This window comes from Gracilinanus agilis, chromosome 3, assembly GCF_016433145.1.
Source record: "Gracilinanus agilis isolate LMUSP501 chromosome 3, AgileGrace, whole genome shotgun sequence".
Lineage (NCBI taxonomy): Eukaryota > Metazoa > Chordata > Mammalia > Didelphimorphia > Didelphidae > Gracilinanus > Gracilinanus agilis.
The window spans coordinates 94,392,560-94,412,830 of NC_058132.1; the positions used below are offsets into that span (position 1 = coordinate 94,392,560).

General features: G+C 41.2%; 1 protein-coding gene across 1 annotated transcript in view; it reads left to right on the forward strand.

Annotated features, from left to right (window-relative positions):
- The first annotated feature begins 491 nt into the window (after positions 1-491).
- The window catches only part of PLEKHB1 (pleckstrin homology domain containing B1), a 66,899-nt gene continuing 47,119 nt past the window's right edge, over positions 492-20,271 (forward strand). Inside the window, exon 1 of the mRNA XM_044668914.1 lies at positions 492-692. Coding sequence (XP_044524849.1) covers positions 492-692 — 201 coding nt within the window. The remainder of the gene's footprint in view (positions 693-20,271) is intronic.

The window sequence follows — 20,271 nt, forward strand, 5'->3', positions numbered from 1 at the left end:
CTGGAGGGAGGGGCGGGGCAGAGAGGCGGGCGCGGGGGCGCGCGGGGGCTCGAGGATGGCGCAGGCCGGGCCGGGATGGCGGAGAGGGGCTCGTCCTCACCAGAGGGTAGCTGCGGGAGAAGGCGGCGGCAGCGGCTGCTGCGGCGGCAATGCCCTGGTCTCCCCCGGCTGCGGCGGCTTGCCCGGTCCCTCGGCCGGTGTCCGTGGCGGCTGCGCGCTGCGGGGCCTGGGCGCGGGGCTCGGGCTCGGGCTCGGGCTCCGGCTCTCACACACCAGACCGTCCGCAGCGGCAACACCAGCGGCAGCGGCAGCGGTAGCAGCACCAGCAGAGCCCGACGAGTTGGGGGAGGGGACACACGGGGGAGGGGAGGAGGCAAGGGCAGGGGCGGGGGCGGGGGAGGACCCGGCGCGCCGTCGCCAACACGTTCCTCCTCTAGGCTTCTGATTGGGGCGGGGGCGGGAGTCGAGAGGGATGGACTCCAATGCCCAGCATGCCCCACGACCACACCGAAGCCTACAACTCCCAGTGTGCATCGGGCTCTGGTCCTCCGTACCTCATCTTTCTTCCTTCTCTCTCCTCGAAAGGTGTGAGTAGTGCGCCACCTCCAGACCCGCCACTGCCACCACTGTCCCAGACCCCAAAGGACTACGCTTCCTGGCCGCAAGTGCCACCTTTCCTTTTCTTGCTTGCGGTACCCAAACTATAGATCCCCAAAAGTGGGGGTTGGGGAGATTGTCCTGCCCCGGTGCATGCTGGGTGTTGTAGTCCAGCATCTCAGGCGCGGTTATGACTCCATGTTGGAAAAAAAAATAAAATTCAGAGTAAAAAAAAAAAGAAAGGAAAAATGCCGCAGTCTCCCTCCATTGATTGCATTTTATATAAATTGAATAGCAGGTGGTATTCGCAGCAACAGAGAATAGGCATAAGTAAATGAAGCCCATACGCGCTGCCCACGGACCAAGCCGTCTCCACAACCCTTCTCATCTCCATGACCTACCCCACAAGGTCATTGCCGTGGCCTGGAGAACAAGATGTCCTGGCTGACAAGGTCCTCCCTCGGGGCCTCTGAGCAGCTTAAAAATAAACAAATCCTTGGACGGTTACCATGAAAACCTTTCCGTTGGGATGGCATTTCAACCCCACTGGGATCCTTCAAGTCGTTTTTCTCATGCCCTCGGAATTAATAAAGACCTATTCCAGCGTCCCCCCTGCTAGTGCAAGGATGAAATCAACTCAGAATAGATGTACATTTCAAATAATCAATTTCACAAATTTTGTCTTTCGGGACAATAGTTCCTGCGAAACAGATCTGGAGGTCAGGGTGGTTTGTAAACTCAATACGAGTCAACAGTTGGAAGTGACAGCTGAAAAAACTGAGATCATAGTTTGCCCAGTGAGCCAGAACTAAGGAGGTCATAGATACACTTTAATCTACATTGTCCAGAACACAACTAGAATACTGTGTTCAAATTAAACATTGTATAGAGGACAAACAGCCAGTATGAGGAGAGGACTGGAGTGTACCTTAGTAGTTTCAATTGTAGGAACTAGGGCTTTTGCCCTGAAGAAGAGAAGCATGGAGGGACTTTAAAAGTCTTGCTAGCTCTGTAGATCCATGAATGGGCTGAAGCATCAACTTTTAGACTTATTCATAGTAACTGTGATTTTTTTTTTTAAACAATTCAGGGCTTTTGAGGGAGGGAGAATCATGTTCTTCAGGCCATGGCAATGACTTTGGGGCTAGGTCAGGGAGGATCCCTCTCTTCTTCAAATTATAACTTAGTACCACTTTCCACATGAAGCTTCTGATCCCCATCTTCTTTTCTCCCTTTCAAATAATATTTTACTTAAATTACTATACATTTGTTCCCTTTATATTTATATATCTCTTCCATCTAGTAACACTAGCCTCCTGGCTGTTCCTTGAACAAGATACTCCATCTCTTAGCTTCCAGAATTTTTTCTGGTTGTTCCTCATGCCAGGAATGTTCTCTCTCCTCATCTTTTACAATTGCTTTCCTAGTTTCCTTTAAGTCCTGACTAAAATCACAAATGCAAAAAGATTTTCCCAACCTCTCTTAATCCTAGTGCCTCCCCCCATTGATTATTATCTATTTACCTGCATGTGGCTTGTTTGTACATATTTGTTTGCTTGTTGCCTCCCCCCTTAGATTGTAAGGACAGAGATTATATTTTACTTCTCTTTGTATCCCCAGCACTTAGCATAGTTCCAGGCACATAGTAGGCATTTAATAAATGCCTATTAATTGACCAGTCCTTTTAGAATATAAACTACAGAGCAATTAGCTGGCTTCCTGGATAAAGAACCAGGCTGGACATGTTAGGTCCAGGGTTCAAATGTGGCCTCAAATACTTCCTAGCTGTCTGACCCTGGACAAGTCACTAGACCCCAATTGCCTAGACCCTATGGCTCCTCTGCCTTTGATACATGGTATTGATTCTAAGACAGAAGGTAAGGCTTTTTTTTTTAATATAAACTTGAGAGTAGGAGTTGTTTCCTATGTATTTGTATTCTCAAAGCCTACCACAGTGCCTAGCACATCATGGGTGCTAAATAAATGGTTATTGATTGATTGACTCACTCACTCACTCTTTGCAAGTGACCGAAGAACTGTCATATAAAAGTGGATTTTGACTTTCATTCTGCTTGTTGACAGAGCACAGAATGGGGAAACAGATCTGCTTGCTATAAAGAACTTCCTAACAATTAAAGCTATCCAGAAGCATGATGGGTGGCCTCCAGAGGTAGTATGGATTTCACAGTGGAAGCTGAAAAACACTTAGCTATTTTGTAGAAGGAATTATTGGTCACTGGAGGGCTATAAATCCTTCCTTCCTAACTATGCCCCCAAAGTAGTTGGTACCAGATCTTTTCCCCTAAATATGTGAGAAAACAATCCCAGTATATTTAAACACACACACACACACACACACACATCCCATACCTCCCAGATTCCCCAAGAGTAGTGATAGGAGAAAAAGATGATTAGGGAGACTGTGTAGTTTTTTCCCAAGTTTAGGAGATGTTAGACTCAGTGGGTACTGCACAACCCAGATGCTGTAGCTAAATGTACATTAAACTGTATGTCACTAGAGCAGTTGAGGAGCGAGATTTGAAAGTGTACAGGAAAGTGGTTCTTTTTGACCATTTGAAGAAGACCTGAAAAAGTGGATGCCCATAAATTGGAGATTTTTGGAACCTATTGTTGTATATATATATATATATATATATATAAAATTGAAAATCACCAAACCAGAAAGATGGCAAATAATGGAATACTACTCTGCTATAAGAAATGATAAGAAGGATGATTTAAGAAAAGCCTGGAAAGATTTACACGAACTGATGCAAAGCAAAGTGAGCAGAACTAGGAGAATATTGTATACAGTATCAGTAATATGATATGATAAATATTTACTAATGACTTAGCTATTCCTAGTAATATAATCTCAAGAACTCATGGTGGAAAATGCCATCCACCTCGAGAGAAAGAACTAATAGAGTCTGAATGAAGACTGAGACATACTATATATCACTTTACTTATTCACTTTTGTTTACGTTAGTTCTCTTTCACAAAAGGACAAATATGAAAAGATGTTTTACACTATTACATGTGTAAAGAATTTGGCTCAACTTTTAAAAAATTATGATCTATAATTTTTTCATATAATTGAGGGGGAAAATAAAATGTTAAAAATAAGAATTCAGGAAAAACCTGGAAGTTATATGAACTGATACAGAAAGAAATAAGCAGAACAAGAAAAACAATTTACCCACTGGCCACAATAATATAAAAGAAAACAACTGTGAAGACTTCCAAAATTCTGATCAATACAGTGAGAAATTATGACTTTAAAGAACTGATGATAAAGCATGGCACCCTCCTCTTGGCAGTAAGGTGATGGAACAGAGGTGCAGAAAGTAAGATATGTTTTCAGGTATGCCATTGTATTGATTTGTTTTATTTGAATATATTTATACATATATATTTGGAATAAGGAAGGAGTTCTATTGGTGAAGAGAATAATTGAGTTAATGGAAAGTGCTTGTGGTTCCAAAAAAGGAAATCAGTTAAGGTAGAATAAAACAAGTTCAGAAGGTGGCATAAACAAAACAATTTTGTTAATACCTTATTTAAATTTACATATTAAAAAAGCAAACTGTACATGAAAAATGCCCACCATTTCATATACAGTCCTTGTTGATGATTGGTAAGTTCATATCAAGGGATAGGAGATAGAGACTGGATCTGTGATTTGATGCTTGATGGAAAAAATTCCTTTGCCGATGTAGGTATAATCTCTGTAAGTGTGGGATTTTGTTGTTGTCTTCTTATTTTAATTCTGAACTTTAAAAGCATTAAATAAAATGGGCATTTCCATATTGTTATTCAGTTATTTCAGACTCTTTCTGACCCTATTTAGGGTTTTCTTAGCAAAGAAACTATAGCAGTTTACCATTTCCTTCTCCAGTGGATTAAGGCAAAAATTTGGTAGGACTTTTAATTTTTGTTCTGTAATGATGACAGGGCCAGAAAATGAATGTTTGATAGAAGGGAGAGAGAGAGAGAGAGAGAGAGAGAGAGAGAGAGAGAGAGAGAGAGAGAGAGAGAGAGAGTCAATGTGGTGAGTTCTCTCTTCCACCTCTCCCCTGGGGCTGAATATACACTGGGAGACTTTAAGGGGTATCACCCCGAAACTGGGTGACCTGGATGGTCATGCCTCCCAACAGGAGTTGGGAGCGAGGCTTCCCTATAAGACTTCCCTATAAGACGAGGTATGTGGTTCCCCAATCCGATTCTGAATAAGGACAAAGTTCACATAAACTTCCCCCAATCAGTTAATTTCATAGCGGGTGGTCTGGCTTCAAGATGGAAGCAGCCAGACCAAGCTGTGGTTCCCCTCTCCCTTGTTGTGTCTCAGGCACTCTGGACCAATATCTGACTGATTAATGGCTTTTATTATTCGTGAATCAGGGATTGGGGAAAGGGGTGAAGAGCAGAGGGATATTGGGGTGCCCTCCTCCCCCTCTGTTTTTCTATTTCTATTATTTTCTATTATTATAAGTTTTGACTAAAAGGGGGTCTCTCAGCAAGGTTGGGTAATGAAAGAAGGAGACTAAGAGATCGCTCCCAAAATGGAGTCCAAAAACTTAGTTGACTTGATGGTTGAAGTCTCGATGGGTGAGATGCAATGGAATGGCTTTGATCAGGGAATCAGGGTTTCAATTTCCAAAAGAAAGATCCTCAGGAAGCCCTCATGACTGGATCCGAGCTGGGATGTGCTCCTCCTCTCTCCTCCCAGTCTTCCACCCAAACACTTCCCCTCTCTTCCTTCCTCCTAAGAATCTCCCAGAATCCCCTCTCTGGTCTCAACTGTCAGAAACTGTCAGAAACTCCTTCTCTGGCTCCTTTTGTCCCATCCCCCTTGCACAAATCCCATCCTTACAGTTCTTAAAAGCCGATACTCTTCTTCTACACAGACAATTGATTTGGAAGTGACTTCATACCAGTAACTGGCATTTCCTGTATGTTGTTGTTGTTACTGTTGTTCAGTTGTGTCTAACACTTCGTGACCCCATTTGGAGTTCTCTTAAAAAGGATAGTGAAGTGCTTTGCCATTTCCTTTCCAACTCATTTTCCAAATGAGGAAACTGAGGTAGCCAGGGTGAAGTGACTTGCCCAGGGTCACACAGTAAGTATCTGAGGCCAGATTTGAATTCAGGAAAATGAGTCTCCCTGATTCCAGGCCTGTTACTCTATCCATTTTGCTACTATAATATAACAAAAGAAACTGTGGGATTCTCTTATCAATAGCTCACTTTTCTTTGTAATGTAATAACATAATAAACTTATTATATTAATTATCAAAACTGTTCTATTTCTGATTTTGGCCTTCTTTCTATTCTCTTCTGTTCATCTTTCTTTTTTCAATAATGCTTTAATGATCCCCAATTGATATGTGGTCAAAGGATACAAAATAGTCAATTTTCAGGTAAGAATTCCAAGTTATCAATAACCATATGAAAGAGTACTCTAAATTACAAATTAAAACAGCTCCAGGGTACTATCTCAAACCAATAGATTGGCAAAGTTGACGAAAAAGGAAAATAACAAATGCTGGAGAAGATTTGGGAAAAGGAGTACTTTAATGGACTGTTGATAGAGCTGTGAATTGGTCCAACCATTCTGAAAAATAATTTGGAATTATGCCTCAAAAACTATTAAATCTTGTATACTCTTTGATTCAGCAATACTGTTACTGCCCAGACCCCAGAGGTCAAAAAAGGCAGGGGGAAGAGGAAAGTATCATATATACAAAAATATTAATAGCAGCTTTTTCTGTGGTTGGTTATTGTCCTTCATATTGAAAGACCAAAATGACATCACTATGTCGGGTCATTGTGTTCATAGAGGACAACACCTTCTTTAATGCTGCCACACCATGCTGGACAGTCTTGTGTCAGTGTCTCCCGTGCCTCATGTTCTTCAGATACCTTTAGCGTGTCCTTGTATTGCTTCTTCTGACCTTCACGTGAGTGCTAGCCTTTTGTGAGTTCTCTATAAAATAGCCTTTTAGGCAAATGTACATTTGGCATCCAAGCAACAGAGCCAGCTCCTCAGAGTTGTGCTCTCTGCAGGAGTGTTTGAATACTTGGCAGTTTAGCTCAAAAAAGGACCCAGTGCCCACAAGTGATCTTTAGATTAAGACAATTCAAATGGAAGCGATTCAGTTTCCTGGCATGGCACTGTCCAGTTTTCATAGCCATACAACAATGAGGTCAGCACAATGGCTCTGTAGACCTTTTGTCTGGTAGACAGCCTCTTCTCTCCCACACTTTCCTTTAGATCCTCCCAAACACTGACTTGGCTCTGGCACTTTGTGGGTCAACTCATCATCTATGTGAATATTCCTGGAAAGAATACTGCCAAGGTCAGTGAAATCATCCACAGCATTCAAACTGTATCCATTTGCTGTAATGGATAGTATGATGCTGGCTAGTGGGGAACCTTTGTTTTGTTGGTGTTAATTGTCAAACCAAAATTAACACAAGCAGCAAAGAATTGATCCATACTCTGTTGCATCTCAGTATCAGAGGCTGCCTTAGGTGCACAATCATCTGTAAACAAAGTAGTGTACCAATTGTCCTTCCACTTTAGTCTTGGCTTGAAGCCTTTTACCACTAGTGTGTTGGCTGCCCTTGATACCATTTTCATCCTTATTGAAAGTGTCTTACAACATTGCTGAAGACATCATGCTAAAAAGGATGGGAGCAAGCACACAAGTCCTGCTTCAGTCCATTAGTGCCTAGGAAAAACACAAGAGCATTGTCCATTAACCAGAACCTGTGTAAACATACCATCATGGAGTTGGTATAAAATACTAATGAACTCCAAGAAATCAGATTTTTCCATGATCTTTCACAAGCCCTCATGACTGATGGTATCAAGGGCTTTGGTAAAATGGCAGATGACTTTTGTGTACAGACCTCTCTTCTGCTCCTGGCATTTGGCTGTTCCTTGGCCCGGGAAGCCACAGTGGCTCTTGGGTAGATGACCATCTTCCAGGTGAAGAATCAGCCTATTAAGGAGGACTCTGGGAAGAATCTTGCCAGCAATTGCTAATAGAGAACCCCACCTACTCACCCCATGATTGTCACAGGACAATCTATATCCTGTTCCTTTATAGAGATGGACAATGAAGACATCCTTGATCTTCTGGGAGATAACCTCCTCTTGTCATATAACTGAAGATTTCAGTCTGATTTTGTATGAGTAGTGGACTCCCTGTCTTGTAAGTCTCTACTGGAATAGAATCAGCACCAGGCACAAGAGAAGAGTCTAATGACATTCAAAACCTCTTCTTCCATTGGAAGTTCAGTCAGAGAGAGGGATTCACTTCAACCTGAAATACATAGTCATTGGCTTCAGCAATGACTAATGACAGTCTGTTGAGAACACTATGGAAGCGTTCAGCCCATCTTTCCAGGATCATGTCCTTATTATCACCCATCAGTATGGCTCCATTAGTACTCAGTAGTTGAGATACACTATAGGTCTTTGGCCCATAAATAGCCTTCAGGGAATCATAGAGCGCTTTAAACATTCACTCATTCATTCATGTTGTCTTCCCCCATTAGACTGTAAACTCCATGAGGGCAGGGACTATGTTTTGCTTCATTTATTTCCAGCTCTTAACACAATATCTAACACAGAATACATGTTTTATAAATGTTAACTGAGTGATTGATAGAGCGCCATCAGAGGCACCCTACCTCTATGCTGGTCCCCCATTAGACTTGCTTTTATACTTTGTCACCGTGGTTTATGGTCCCAATTCGGAGAAGTCTCAGAGGTTATAGAAACCTTTTCTTCTTTTTTCTAAAGTGATCCATTGCTATTCACCTCTTCTGTTTCTCTGCCTTTGATTACCTCCAACTCAAATCAACATTTCCTACTGAGTTCCGAGATTTGGGGTGAATGCTTTCACTTTCTCCCTCCTTATCTCTCCATATTACCTACTTCCCCAGGGCAGCTAGACAGAAGAATTATTCAAATCACCTTGGGCTGCTTCTCAAAATAGCTAAAATGGACCAGGAGGCACCAATCCCTCTCTCCACACAATTATCCCTGCTGCATATTTATCTAAAGAGAAGAATTAGAGAATCCTAGGACAAGAACTGCAAGGGATTCCAGGCGACCCCTACATGATGCTCTGAATTCACTCTTCAGTGTTGCTACCAAATGCTCATCCAGCCTCCTCTTGAACATCTACAATGACCGGAAGTTTACTCCTTCTGGAAGCAAGTCAATTCCATCTTGGGAGAATTCTCATTGTCAGGAAGTTCTACTTCTCTGGGATTTGATTTCTACTAGCTCTATCCCTTGTGGTTATGCAAAACAAATCGAATCATTCTTCTGTGTGACAGTCCTTTGAACATGTGAAGACAAAAATCTTAGCCTTAGCCGTAGCCTTCTTTTTTTTCAGGTTAAACATTCCTAGCTTCTTCAATTGATCACCCCATGAGATGAGCCACCATTCTTGGTAGTTTGACTGAAATAAGCCCCAAAATCTCAATGTCAATGCCATTCCTAAAATGTAGCACCCGTATCGTAAAAATAGTTCACATTTCTATGGTACTTAAGAACTTACAACAACCCAAGTAACATAATCCCTATTTTGCAGAAGAAACCCTGTGATTTGCTCAGGATCACATAGCTGGTAAGTAAAATGAGAATGCTGGTTTCACTGAAGCTTATAGCTTCTTACAAAATTTTAAATCTATGATCAGAACTAGGATTTGCTTCCAATTTATCGTCTATGTAGTTGAACATAGACAAGTGGCAACATCTCTGAGTCTAAGTTTCTTCCCAGGTTCTGTCAAGTAAACAGATATTAAATGAAGAGAATTATAACAACCAGCTTGTTATAACTTCCTGCCTCTGAATCCTCTCCACTGTAGGTGTGTGGATGTCTGTGTGTCTGTGTCTATGTGTCTGTGTGTCTGTGTCTGTGTCTCTGTGTGTGGTATACCTATGGCCAACCAAATTCTACTTTCTATTTGTGTGACATTCAGCAAATCTATTTTCCTCAATAAGTGTCGAGTTTCTAATTTGTGAAATAACAGAGGTAGAAGTCAGAAAGTGGGGAGAGGAATGAATAGAGATCAGATGATTTAGACATCATTTAGCTCAACAACTTTTGAACTTGAACCCAGGGCTCCAAAAAGTGCTACCCACCAACTTCTCTTCCTGCAAAAATCAAGTATCCAACTAGGAAGCCACCAGGAATTTGGGGGAACAAGAGATAGTCACTGAACTTCAGTTAACAAAATATTTGTTAAATGCCTACTATGGTCAGGAAGACACTATACTTCCTTCTGGGAATACAAAAATACAAAACAACCATTTTTGCCCTCTAAGGAATATTCACACTTGCTTCAGAAGGGATGGGGTGGAGAATCCTTTGAGTTTCACAAGTTAGGAAGCAAGATGCTGGTTGCAAAATGTGATATGAGAAAAGGAAAGATCCAGGAAGAGTGTGCTAAACAAATTGAGGAGGGAGAGAATATTTGAAGGGCAGCACATGAATTAAAGAACATGCAGGGTTAGACCTTTATCTGGATCTGGTTTTCAAAAATTAAATCAGTCTAAAACTGGAGTCTGGACTCACTAGAGAAGTATGTTCAAAAGTTTAGTCTTGTGTGTTAGGATCAGAGCTCAATCAGGAATCTCAGCTCAGACTGGATCTGGTTTTCAGAGCCAAGTCTGGGATGGGGTCAGGATTCAGTTGGAAATCAGGGCTCACTCTGTGCCCAGTGTAGAGGCTTTATCTGAGTTTAGAATTCAATTTGCTGGTGAGATCAGAATTCAAGACTCAGATCAGGGGTTATGGGGTCAGGGTTAATGTTTAGGGGGGGAGTCAGGATCAGATTTCAGTCTAAATATTGAGGCAGAGCTCAGTCTGGGCTCAGGGGTTTAAATATTGTCTACTAGAATTAAAGGGGACCAGGAGTGAGTATAAATCTTTTTCCCATGAGCTTGGTTTTCATTTTATTTTTTTTCTGCCAGAACTACATAATCTTTATTTTTTTAACATTTATTAATATTCATTTTTAACATGGTTACATGATTCATGCTCCTACTTTCCCCTTCACCCCCCGCACCCCCCCCATAGCTGACGCACATTTCCACTGGTTTTATCATGTGTCGTTGATCAAAGCCTATTTCCAGGGGGCAGTTGGGTAGCTCAGTGGATTGAGAGCCAGGCCTAGAGACAGGAGGTCCTAGGTTCAAATCTGGCCTCAGACACTTCCCAGCTGTGTGACCATGGGCAAGTCACTTGACCCCCATTGCTTACCCTTACCAATCTTCCACCTATAAGTCAATACACAGAAGTTAAGGGTTTAAAAAAACCTATTTCCAAATTGTTGGTAGTTGCATTGGTGTGGTAGTTTTGAGTCCACACCCTCAATCATGTCCACCCCAACCCATGCGTTCAAGCAGTTGTTTTTCTTATATGTTTCCTCTCCTGCAGTTCTTCCTCTGAATGTGGGTAGCATTCTTTACCATAAATCCCTCATAGCTGTCTTGTGTCATTGCATTGCTGCTGGTACAGAAGTCCATTACATTCGATTTTACCATAGTATATCAGTCTCTGTGTACAGTGTTCTTCTGGCTCTGCTCCTATCGCTCTGCTTCAATTCCTGGAGGTCTTTCCAGTTCACATGGAATTCCTCCAGTTTATTATTCCTTTGAACACAGTAGTATTTCATCACCAGCATATACCACAATTTGTTCAGCCATTCCCCAATTGATTTGGTTTTCATTTTAAAAGAACTCTACTTTGAGGAGTGAGAGGGGGTGCATGAGCCACAAGAAAGGCTCAAAAACAGAAATAAGGCTCTCCTCCCAACAACAACAACAAAAAAGTCAATCCTCAGTGGAACCAGGTGCTATTTGTTCCCTAAGAAATTATTATATGGGAATATGCAAATAATGTCAGATGAGATGTCATCAACTTGAAGTCAGAGGAAAAAGAAATGAGTAATCATTGTTGATGACTCCCTGATACACCATTGTACCTGGTGAAAGTAAATAGGTCTGCTGAATTCCAAGGCAGGGATCCAGGATAGAATAGAGAATGACCTGATACTTGCCAAATGATATCATAATTATTTAATCCATAATTATGTAATGGACAAAAACAATATTGCAAAAACAATTGTATAAAAAATCAAGCCATTCTCCAACTGAAAAATGGGCAAGAGACATGAATAGGCAATTCTCAGGTAAAGAAATCAAAAGTATCAATAAGCACATGAGAAAGTGTTCTAAATCTTTAATAATTAGAGAAATGCAAATCAAAACAACTCTGAGGTATCACCTCACACCTAGCAGATTGGCTAAAATGAAAGAAGGGGAGAGTAATGAATGCTGGAGGGGATGTGGCAAAATTGGGACATTAATGCATTGCTGGTGGAGTTGTGAACTGATCCAGCCATTCTGGCTGGCAATTTGGAACTATGCTCAAAGGGCTATAAAAGAATGCCTGCCCTTTGATCCAGCCATACCATTGCTGGGTTTGTACCCCAAAGAGATCATAGATAAACAGACTTGCACGAAAATATTTATAGCTGCGCTTTTTGTAGTGGCAAAAAACTGGAAAATGAAGGGATGTCCTTCAATTGGGGAATGGCTGAACAAATTGTGGTATATGCAGGTGATGGAATACTATTGTGCTAAAAGGAATAATAAACTGGAGGAATTCCATGCAAATTGGAGAGACCTCCAGGAAGTGATGCAGAGCGAAAGGAGCAGAGCCAGAAGAACACTGTACACAGAGACTGATATACTGTGGTAAAATCGAATGTAATGGACTTCTGTACCAGCAGCAATGCAATGACACAAGACAGCTATGAGGGATTTATGGTAAAGAACGCTGCCCACATTCAGAGGAAGAACTGCAGGAGAGGAAACATAGAAGATAATCAATTGCTTGAATGCATGAGTTGAGGTGGACATGATTGGGGATGTAGACTCGAAACGACCACACAAATGCAACTAACAACAATGTGGAAATAGGTCCTGAACAAGGACACAAGTTACAACCAGTGGAAATGTGCGTCGGCCATGGGTGGGTGGAATGCGGGGGATGAAGGGGAAAGGAGGGGTATGAAGCATGTAAAAAGGTTAAAAATGAATATTAATAAATGTTAAAAATGGAAAAAACCAATATTGCACTTATATAGGAAGTAGATTTTGAATTTGGGGAAAGCACCTCTTCCAGAAAAAATAACCTTGGAAGTCAAAGAAACAGGATTTGTATAAATAAAGACCTTCAGGCTGGCAAGAACAAGCTCAGCCTTATTGATTTCTATCTAGAAGGAAGCTTCCGCCATCTTAGAGATCTCTTGTCCCACCAGAATATTCTGATGAATTTAACTACAAAGAAAACATCCTCACTGGAACATACTTGATCTCTGGCAACTCCTAAGACCCCAGGGCTAACATATTCTCCTCAAATCACACACCTTCTCATCCCTATTACTTAACCTCTCAAATATGGAAAGGGGCTGAACAATCAATCTCACCTGATAAGTTTCCTTTGTTGCCTTTCATGTTACCCTAAAGCCATGTAAAACTGTATATGTGTGTATCTCCCTTTGTTCAGCACATTGTTATCCACCTGTCAACTTCCCAACAGCTGATGCTAATTAAACAGTGTTCTTCTGGTTCTGCTCGCTTCACTTTGCATCAATTCATGAAGGTCTTTCTATGTTTTTTTTTCTGAAATCATCCTGGTTATCATTTCTTATGGCACAATATTTATTCCATTACAACCATAACCACAATTTGTTCAGCCATTCCTCAATTGATGGATATCCCTTCAATTTCTAATTCTTTGCCACCCCAAAAAGAGCTACTATAAATATTTTGTACAAATAAATCATTTTATTTTGGGGGAGATCTCTTTGGCATGCAAACCTACTACTGTTGGATCAAAGTGTACACACCGTTTTATTAAATTTTTTTTATTTTTTAAACCCCTACCTTCCATCTTGGAGTCAATACAATGTATTGGCTCCAAGGCAGAAGAGTGGTAAGGGCTAGGCAATGGGGGTTAAGTGACTTGCCCAGGGTCACATAACTAGGAAGTGTCTGAGGCCAGATTTGAACCCAGGACCTCTCATCTCTAGGCCTGGATCTCTGAGCCACCCAGCTGCCCCACTAAACACAGTTTTATAACAATTTAGTCATAGTTCCAAATTTTTCTTCAGAATGGTTGGATCCATTCACAGCTACACCAATAATGTACCCATCCCTTCCACATCACCTCCAACATTTAGCATTTTCCTTTTCTGTCATATTAGTCAATCTAATAATGATGGTCTTGATCCCTTCTTGACCACATACAATTTAGCTTCCAACCTTATTCCATTGAAACTGCTTTCTCCAAAATTACTAATCCAATGGCTGTTTCTTAATCCTCATTTCCTTGACCTTTCTGCAGCCTTTGATACTTTTGATTATTCTCTCTTCCTATCCTCTTTCTTCTCTCTAGTTTTTCTGGACACCACTCTCTCCTGGTTCTCCTTCTACTTATTTGATCACTCCTCTGTTTCCTTTGTTGACTTCTCCTCTAGATCATGTCCTCTAATTGTAGATGCCCCTCAGGGTTCTGTGCTAGGTCCTCTTATTTTCTATGCTATTTCACTTGATCAGGGGTCGGCAACCTTTTTGGCCATGAGAGCCATAAACGCCACATTTTTTTAAAATGTAATTTCGTGAGAACCGTACAGTGCTCACAGTGCCGCTCCTGTAGCAGTGCCTGGAAAAAAAATTGACTTTATCTCTCCTGCAGAAAGAGCCATATCTGGCCCTGAAAAGAGCCAGATATGGCTCAAGAGCCATATGTTGCCGACCCCTACACTTGATGATCTCAGTAGCTTTCATGGATTAAATTACCATCTTTATGCTGGTAATTCTCAAATTTCCCAATTCTGTCCCAATCTCTCTGCTGATCTTTAATTTCACAACTCCAACTGCCTTTCATACACCTTCAGCTGGATATGAAGCTTAAACTCTATATGTCCAAAACAGAACTCATTATCTTCCCCTAAAATCTTGTCCTATCCCCTGTCCTATCTTTCCTATTACTGTAGAAGTCAACACCAACCTCCCAGTGCCTCATGCTTGCACCCCCTACATCCAAGTTACTGTCATGTCCTGCCAATTTCACACTTGCAACCTCTTGAATGCACCCTCTTCTCTTCTCTCCTTTGACAACTGCCCCACTCTAATGTAGGTCCTTATCACCTCATTCCTTGATTATTGCAATATCCTGCTAGTGGATCAGCCTGCCGTCAAGTCTTTCCCCATTCCAATCCATTCTCCATTTAGCCACTAAAGTGATTTTCCTAAACATAGATCCAATCATGTCACACAAACACACACACACACACACACACACACACACACACACACACACACACACACACCTATTCAACAAATTCCAGTGGCTTCTTATTGCCTCCAGGAGCAAATGTAAAATATTCTATTTGGCATTCAGAGCCCTTCATTATCTAACTCCCTCCTACCTTTCCAGTTTTCTTATATTTTACTCCCCAATATGTATGTTTAGATTTAGTGACATTGGCTTCCTGTCCATTCCACTAACAAGACACTCCATCTTTTGGCTCTGGGCATTCTCTCTGGCCATGCTCCATGCCTGAAACATTCCCTCTTCCACTCTGACTACTGATCTCCATGGCTTCCTTTAAGTCTCAACTAAAATCTCACAGGAGATCTCCTCTAAAACCTCTTAATTCCAGTGTTTTCTCTCTTTTATTGTTTCCTCTTTATCCTGTATATAGTTTGCTTTGTATAAAATTGTTTACATATTGTCCTCCCATCAATTAGATTGCCAGCTCTTTGAAGGCAGAAACTGTCTTTTGCCTCTTTTCTGGTATCCCTTGAACTTAGCATGGTATGTGGCACATAGTCAGCACTTAATACTTATTGATTGATTGTTGCCTTTCCCAATTATATTTTAAGCTCTATTCATTTTATTCTTTGTATTTGTATTTCCAGTACCTAGGACAGTGCCTGGCACAATGTAGGTGCTTAATAAATAGTTCTTGATTGATTGATTGTTTCCAATAAAAGGCAAGAGTTTCAGAGAAGAAAAGTAGATTTGAGAAACAAACAGCTAGTGAATGGATCACTCAACCAATAAATAAAAATCATTTAGGTCCTACTTTGTGCCAGCACTGTGCTAGGTACTTGGGACTCCAAGGGGGAAAGGTGGGGAATGAACTGGTTCATGCTCTCAAGAAAATTACAAGATGGTATCTGAGAATAGTATCTCAAAATGAATAAATAACAGACTCCTGGCTCAGAAAAGAACATTGAACAAAGACTCATAAAATAAAGTTTTGCTGAGACTAGAAGATCTCAATGAAAGAACTTTATCCTAAAAAAGAAGAGGAAAGGAGAAAATTGCCTCTATCTACTGGGTGGTCCAAAAGTACAAAAATGTAGTTTTAAGCTATTAAAACTATTAAAACTTACATTGTACTAAGGCTTCAGGGCCACTCTGTATATCCACCAACTTTGATACTGTCAACATGAAAAAATACAGAACTACCAGAATAGTTATAATAATGGATCTTTAATAGACAGACAGATTAATCTGGGAAGATGCACAGAACTGCAGTCCTGGGACTTCCATCAAAATACAGTAAAAGAGGTTGGGGCGGGGAGGCAACAGGCTAGTTACTTCAAATTCACTGAAGCTTAGAAAAGAAGCAATACCCAGAGGCTAGAGTGGCTAGAGCGCGCTTTCTAGTTTTTAGGTTTGATGTCCTCTTCAACTTCACTTCTCAGGCAAAAGAAGTCCTGGGAAAGAGGCTTTTTGTTCTTTGTTTTAACACTCTGGGAAAAGAGTCCATCTGGAGATTCTGAAAATAATGTTTCTAATACCACGGAGAGCAAGAATTTAAGACTAATGATAGAAAGATCTGGAAGTACACTGGACTCAAAATTCAAGCAAGGGGGTCAGCCACAGAATTTGCAGCCTTAGAAAAAGACTTGTACAAAAATATTTATAGCTGCGCTCTTTGTGGTGGCAAAAAACTGGAAAATGAGGGGATGCCCTTCAATTGGGGAATGGCTGGACAAATTGTGGTATATGCTGGTGATGAAATACTACTGTGTTCAAAGGAATAATAAACTGGAGGAATTCCATGTGAACTGGAGAGACCTCCAGGAACTGATGCAGAGTGAAAGGAGCAGAGCCAAAAGAACATTGTACACAGAGACTGATACACTGTAGTACAGTCCAATGTAATGGACTTCTCTACTAGCAGCAATACAATGGTTCAGGACAATTCTGAAGAATTTATGGAAAAGATACTACCCACATTCAGAGGAAGAACTACAAGAGTGGAAACACAGAAGAAAAACAACTACTTGAACACATGGGTTGAGGCGGACATGATTGGGGATGTAGACTCGAAACAAGCACACCAATGCAACTCTCAATAATATGGAAATAGGTCTTGATTAATGACACATGTTAAAACCAGTGGAAATGTGTGTCAGCTATGGGGGGGTTTGGGAGATTGAGGGGGAAAGTAAGAACATGAATCATGTAACCAGGGAAAATTTTTCTAAGAAATAAAATTTAAAATGCAAAAAAAAAAAAAGAATTTGCAGCCTTAGTCATCTATATATAAATGCATGAGGGATAAGTGATAAGTAAAATGAACTAGAGGGCCTATTGCAAGGAGATACATATGATCTATTAGTTATCACCAAGACTTGGTGGAATGGCACATTTGATTGGAATATGCCTCTAAAATGATATACCTTAGATGAAAGATTTTTGTTGTCCATTTGTGTTCAACTCTTCATGACTCCATTTGAGGTTTTCTTGGTTTGCCATCTCCTTCTCCAGCTCATTTTACAGAAAAACTGAGGCAAATAGGATGAAGTGACTTGCCCAGGGCCATACAGCTAGTATGTGTCTAATGTCAAATTTGAACTCCAGTCTTCCTGACTCCAGGTCTGATGCTCTATCCACTGTGCCACCTAGCTATACTCTATAATAATAATTTTAAGTGGTGGTAGCTAGCTGGCTCAATAGAAAGAAAGCCAGAATTTGGAACTATGCCCAAAGGGCTTTAAAAGACTGCCTAACTTTTGATCTAGCCATACCACTATTGGGTTTATACCCCAAAGAGATAATAAGGAAAAAGACTTGTACAAAAATATTTATAGCTGCGCTCTTTGTGGTGGCAAAAAATTGGAAAATGAGAAGATGCCCTTCGATTGAGGAATGGCTAACAAATTGTGGTATCTGATGGTGATGGAATACTATTGTGGAAAGGAATGATGAACTGGAGGAATTTTGTGTGAACTGGAACGAGCTCCAGGAATTGATGCAGAGTGAAAAGAGCACAACCAGGAGAACCTCATACACAGAGACTGATACATTGTGGTACAATCGAATGTAATGGACTTCTCTACTAGCAGCAATGCACTGATCCAAGACATTTCTGAGGGACTTATGAGAAAGAACACTATATCCACACCCAGAGAAAGAACTGTGGGAGTAGAAACGCAGAAGAAAAACAACTGCTTGATCACATGGGTCGATGGGGATATGATTGGGGATGCTGACTCTAAACAATCACTCTATTGCGAATATCAATAATATGGAAACAGGTCTTGATCAATGACACATGTAAAACATAGTGGAATTGTGCATTGGCTATGGGAGAGGGGTGGGAGGAGGGGAGGGAAAGAACATGAATCATGGAATCATGGAAAATTTTTCTTAATCAATTTTAAAAAAAAGAAAAGAAAAGAAAGCCAGGCCTAGAGACAGGAGGACTTGGGTTCAAATCTGGTCTCGGGCACTTCCTAGCTGTGTGACCCTGGGCAAGTCACTTAACCCCTATTGCCTAACCCTTACCATTCTTTAGTTTTAGAACCAATTCATAGCATTGGTTCTAAAATGGAAGAAAAGGGTTTTATTAAGAATAATAAAAGCAATTTTAAGTAAAAGTGATGGGGACTTTGTAAGGGAAGATTAGGTGACAAATGGGAGATATTGTGGGTATTAAATCAACAAGATTTGGAAACTGATTAGATATGTGGGATGAAGAAGAGTGAAGGGTCAAAGATGACACTGAGGTTGTGAATGCTGATAACTAGAAAGATAGCGCTGTCTTCAACAGAAGTAGGCATCATGGAGCACGTGTGAGAATGCACCTATAGAGGCCACCCTACGTGAGCTTTAGCTATCATGTTCCTACAGCATCTGTGGGGCTGGGATGGAGGAAAAGACATTAGGTCTCTTCCCTGACCCTTCCAAGGAGAAGTTTGAATAGTTTTGATAAGATCTGCAGATGGGAAGAGAAAGAGAAATTAAGGGCAAGGTCATATAAGGATCCACTAGGTCAATGGCATGACTCTTCTTGCTCAGTGACCTATAAGGGCCTTATTTCAAAGTGCCAGGCTCTTTCAGCCTTGACTCACACATGCCCCAGAAGTCCCTGGAATGCTTGGAAGTTTCCATAGGAGCTCTGCCCCATGCTCCATGGGATGGACTCTGTTAGATCACAGTATACACAGATTGTAACCCATCCATATTTGCTCATCCTGTGCTTTTCTGTCCCATCTAAAATGAAAAGATGGAGGTGCCTTTATTTATAGGTCACTGCCAGAAGCAAAGAGCCCATGTTCTTAATGGCACCTACTGAAGTCACGAAGGGATCGGAGGGGTGGAGAGGAAGAGTGAATTTCCTCCGTTACATTTAGAAGGATAGCAACTGGATTTTAGCTGCTCTGAGAGGCCAACAACTGGCATAGAAGCCAAAGGTCAGGAGTTTGAATTGGAAAGGAAAAGAAAAAATGGGATATTGTTGAGAATAAGGTTAGGTGTGGTTGTGTTGGAGACAAGCCCCCCAGATTCAGTCTTTCAGACAGGATAAGATGAGACCCTCTTCCCAGCCACCAATTTGGTTAATCACATACCCCATTACGGTAGTGCCATAGGTGACTGATAGTCCATTTGGAGACCACTGATATAGATCACCAAGTCAAAAAAGGGAAATAGATGAAGTTTGGAAATTAAATCATCAGCCTAACATGGAGTTTGACATGGCATGTGTGAAGAAAGAGTTCATTTATCCAGATATCTTGGATCTCTGTCTCTGCAAAGGTAGGGCAACTAATGATTTTTTTTAACATTTATTAATATTCATTTTTAACATGGTTACATGATTCATGCTCCACCTTTCCCCTTCAACCCCCCCCCGCACCCCCCCCCACCCTTGGCCGATGCGCATTTCCACTAGTTTTGTCATGTGTCCTTGATCAAGACCAATTTCCAAATTGTTGGTAGTTGCATTGGTGTGGTAGTTTCGAGTCTACACCCTCAATCATGTCCACCCCGACCCATGCGTTCAAGCAGTTGTTTTTCTTATATGTTTCCTCTCCTGCAGTCCTTCCTCTCAATGTGGGTAGCGTCTTTACCATAAATCCCTCAGAATTGTCCTGGGTCATTGCATTGCTGCTGGTACAGAGGTCCATCACATTCAATTTTACCACAGTATATCAGTCTCTGTGTATAGAGTTCTTCTGGCTCTGCTCCTTTCGCTCTGCATCACTTCCTGGAGGTCTCTCCAGTTCGCCTGGAACTTCTCCAGTTTATTATTCCTTTTAGCACAATAGTATTC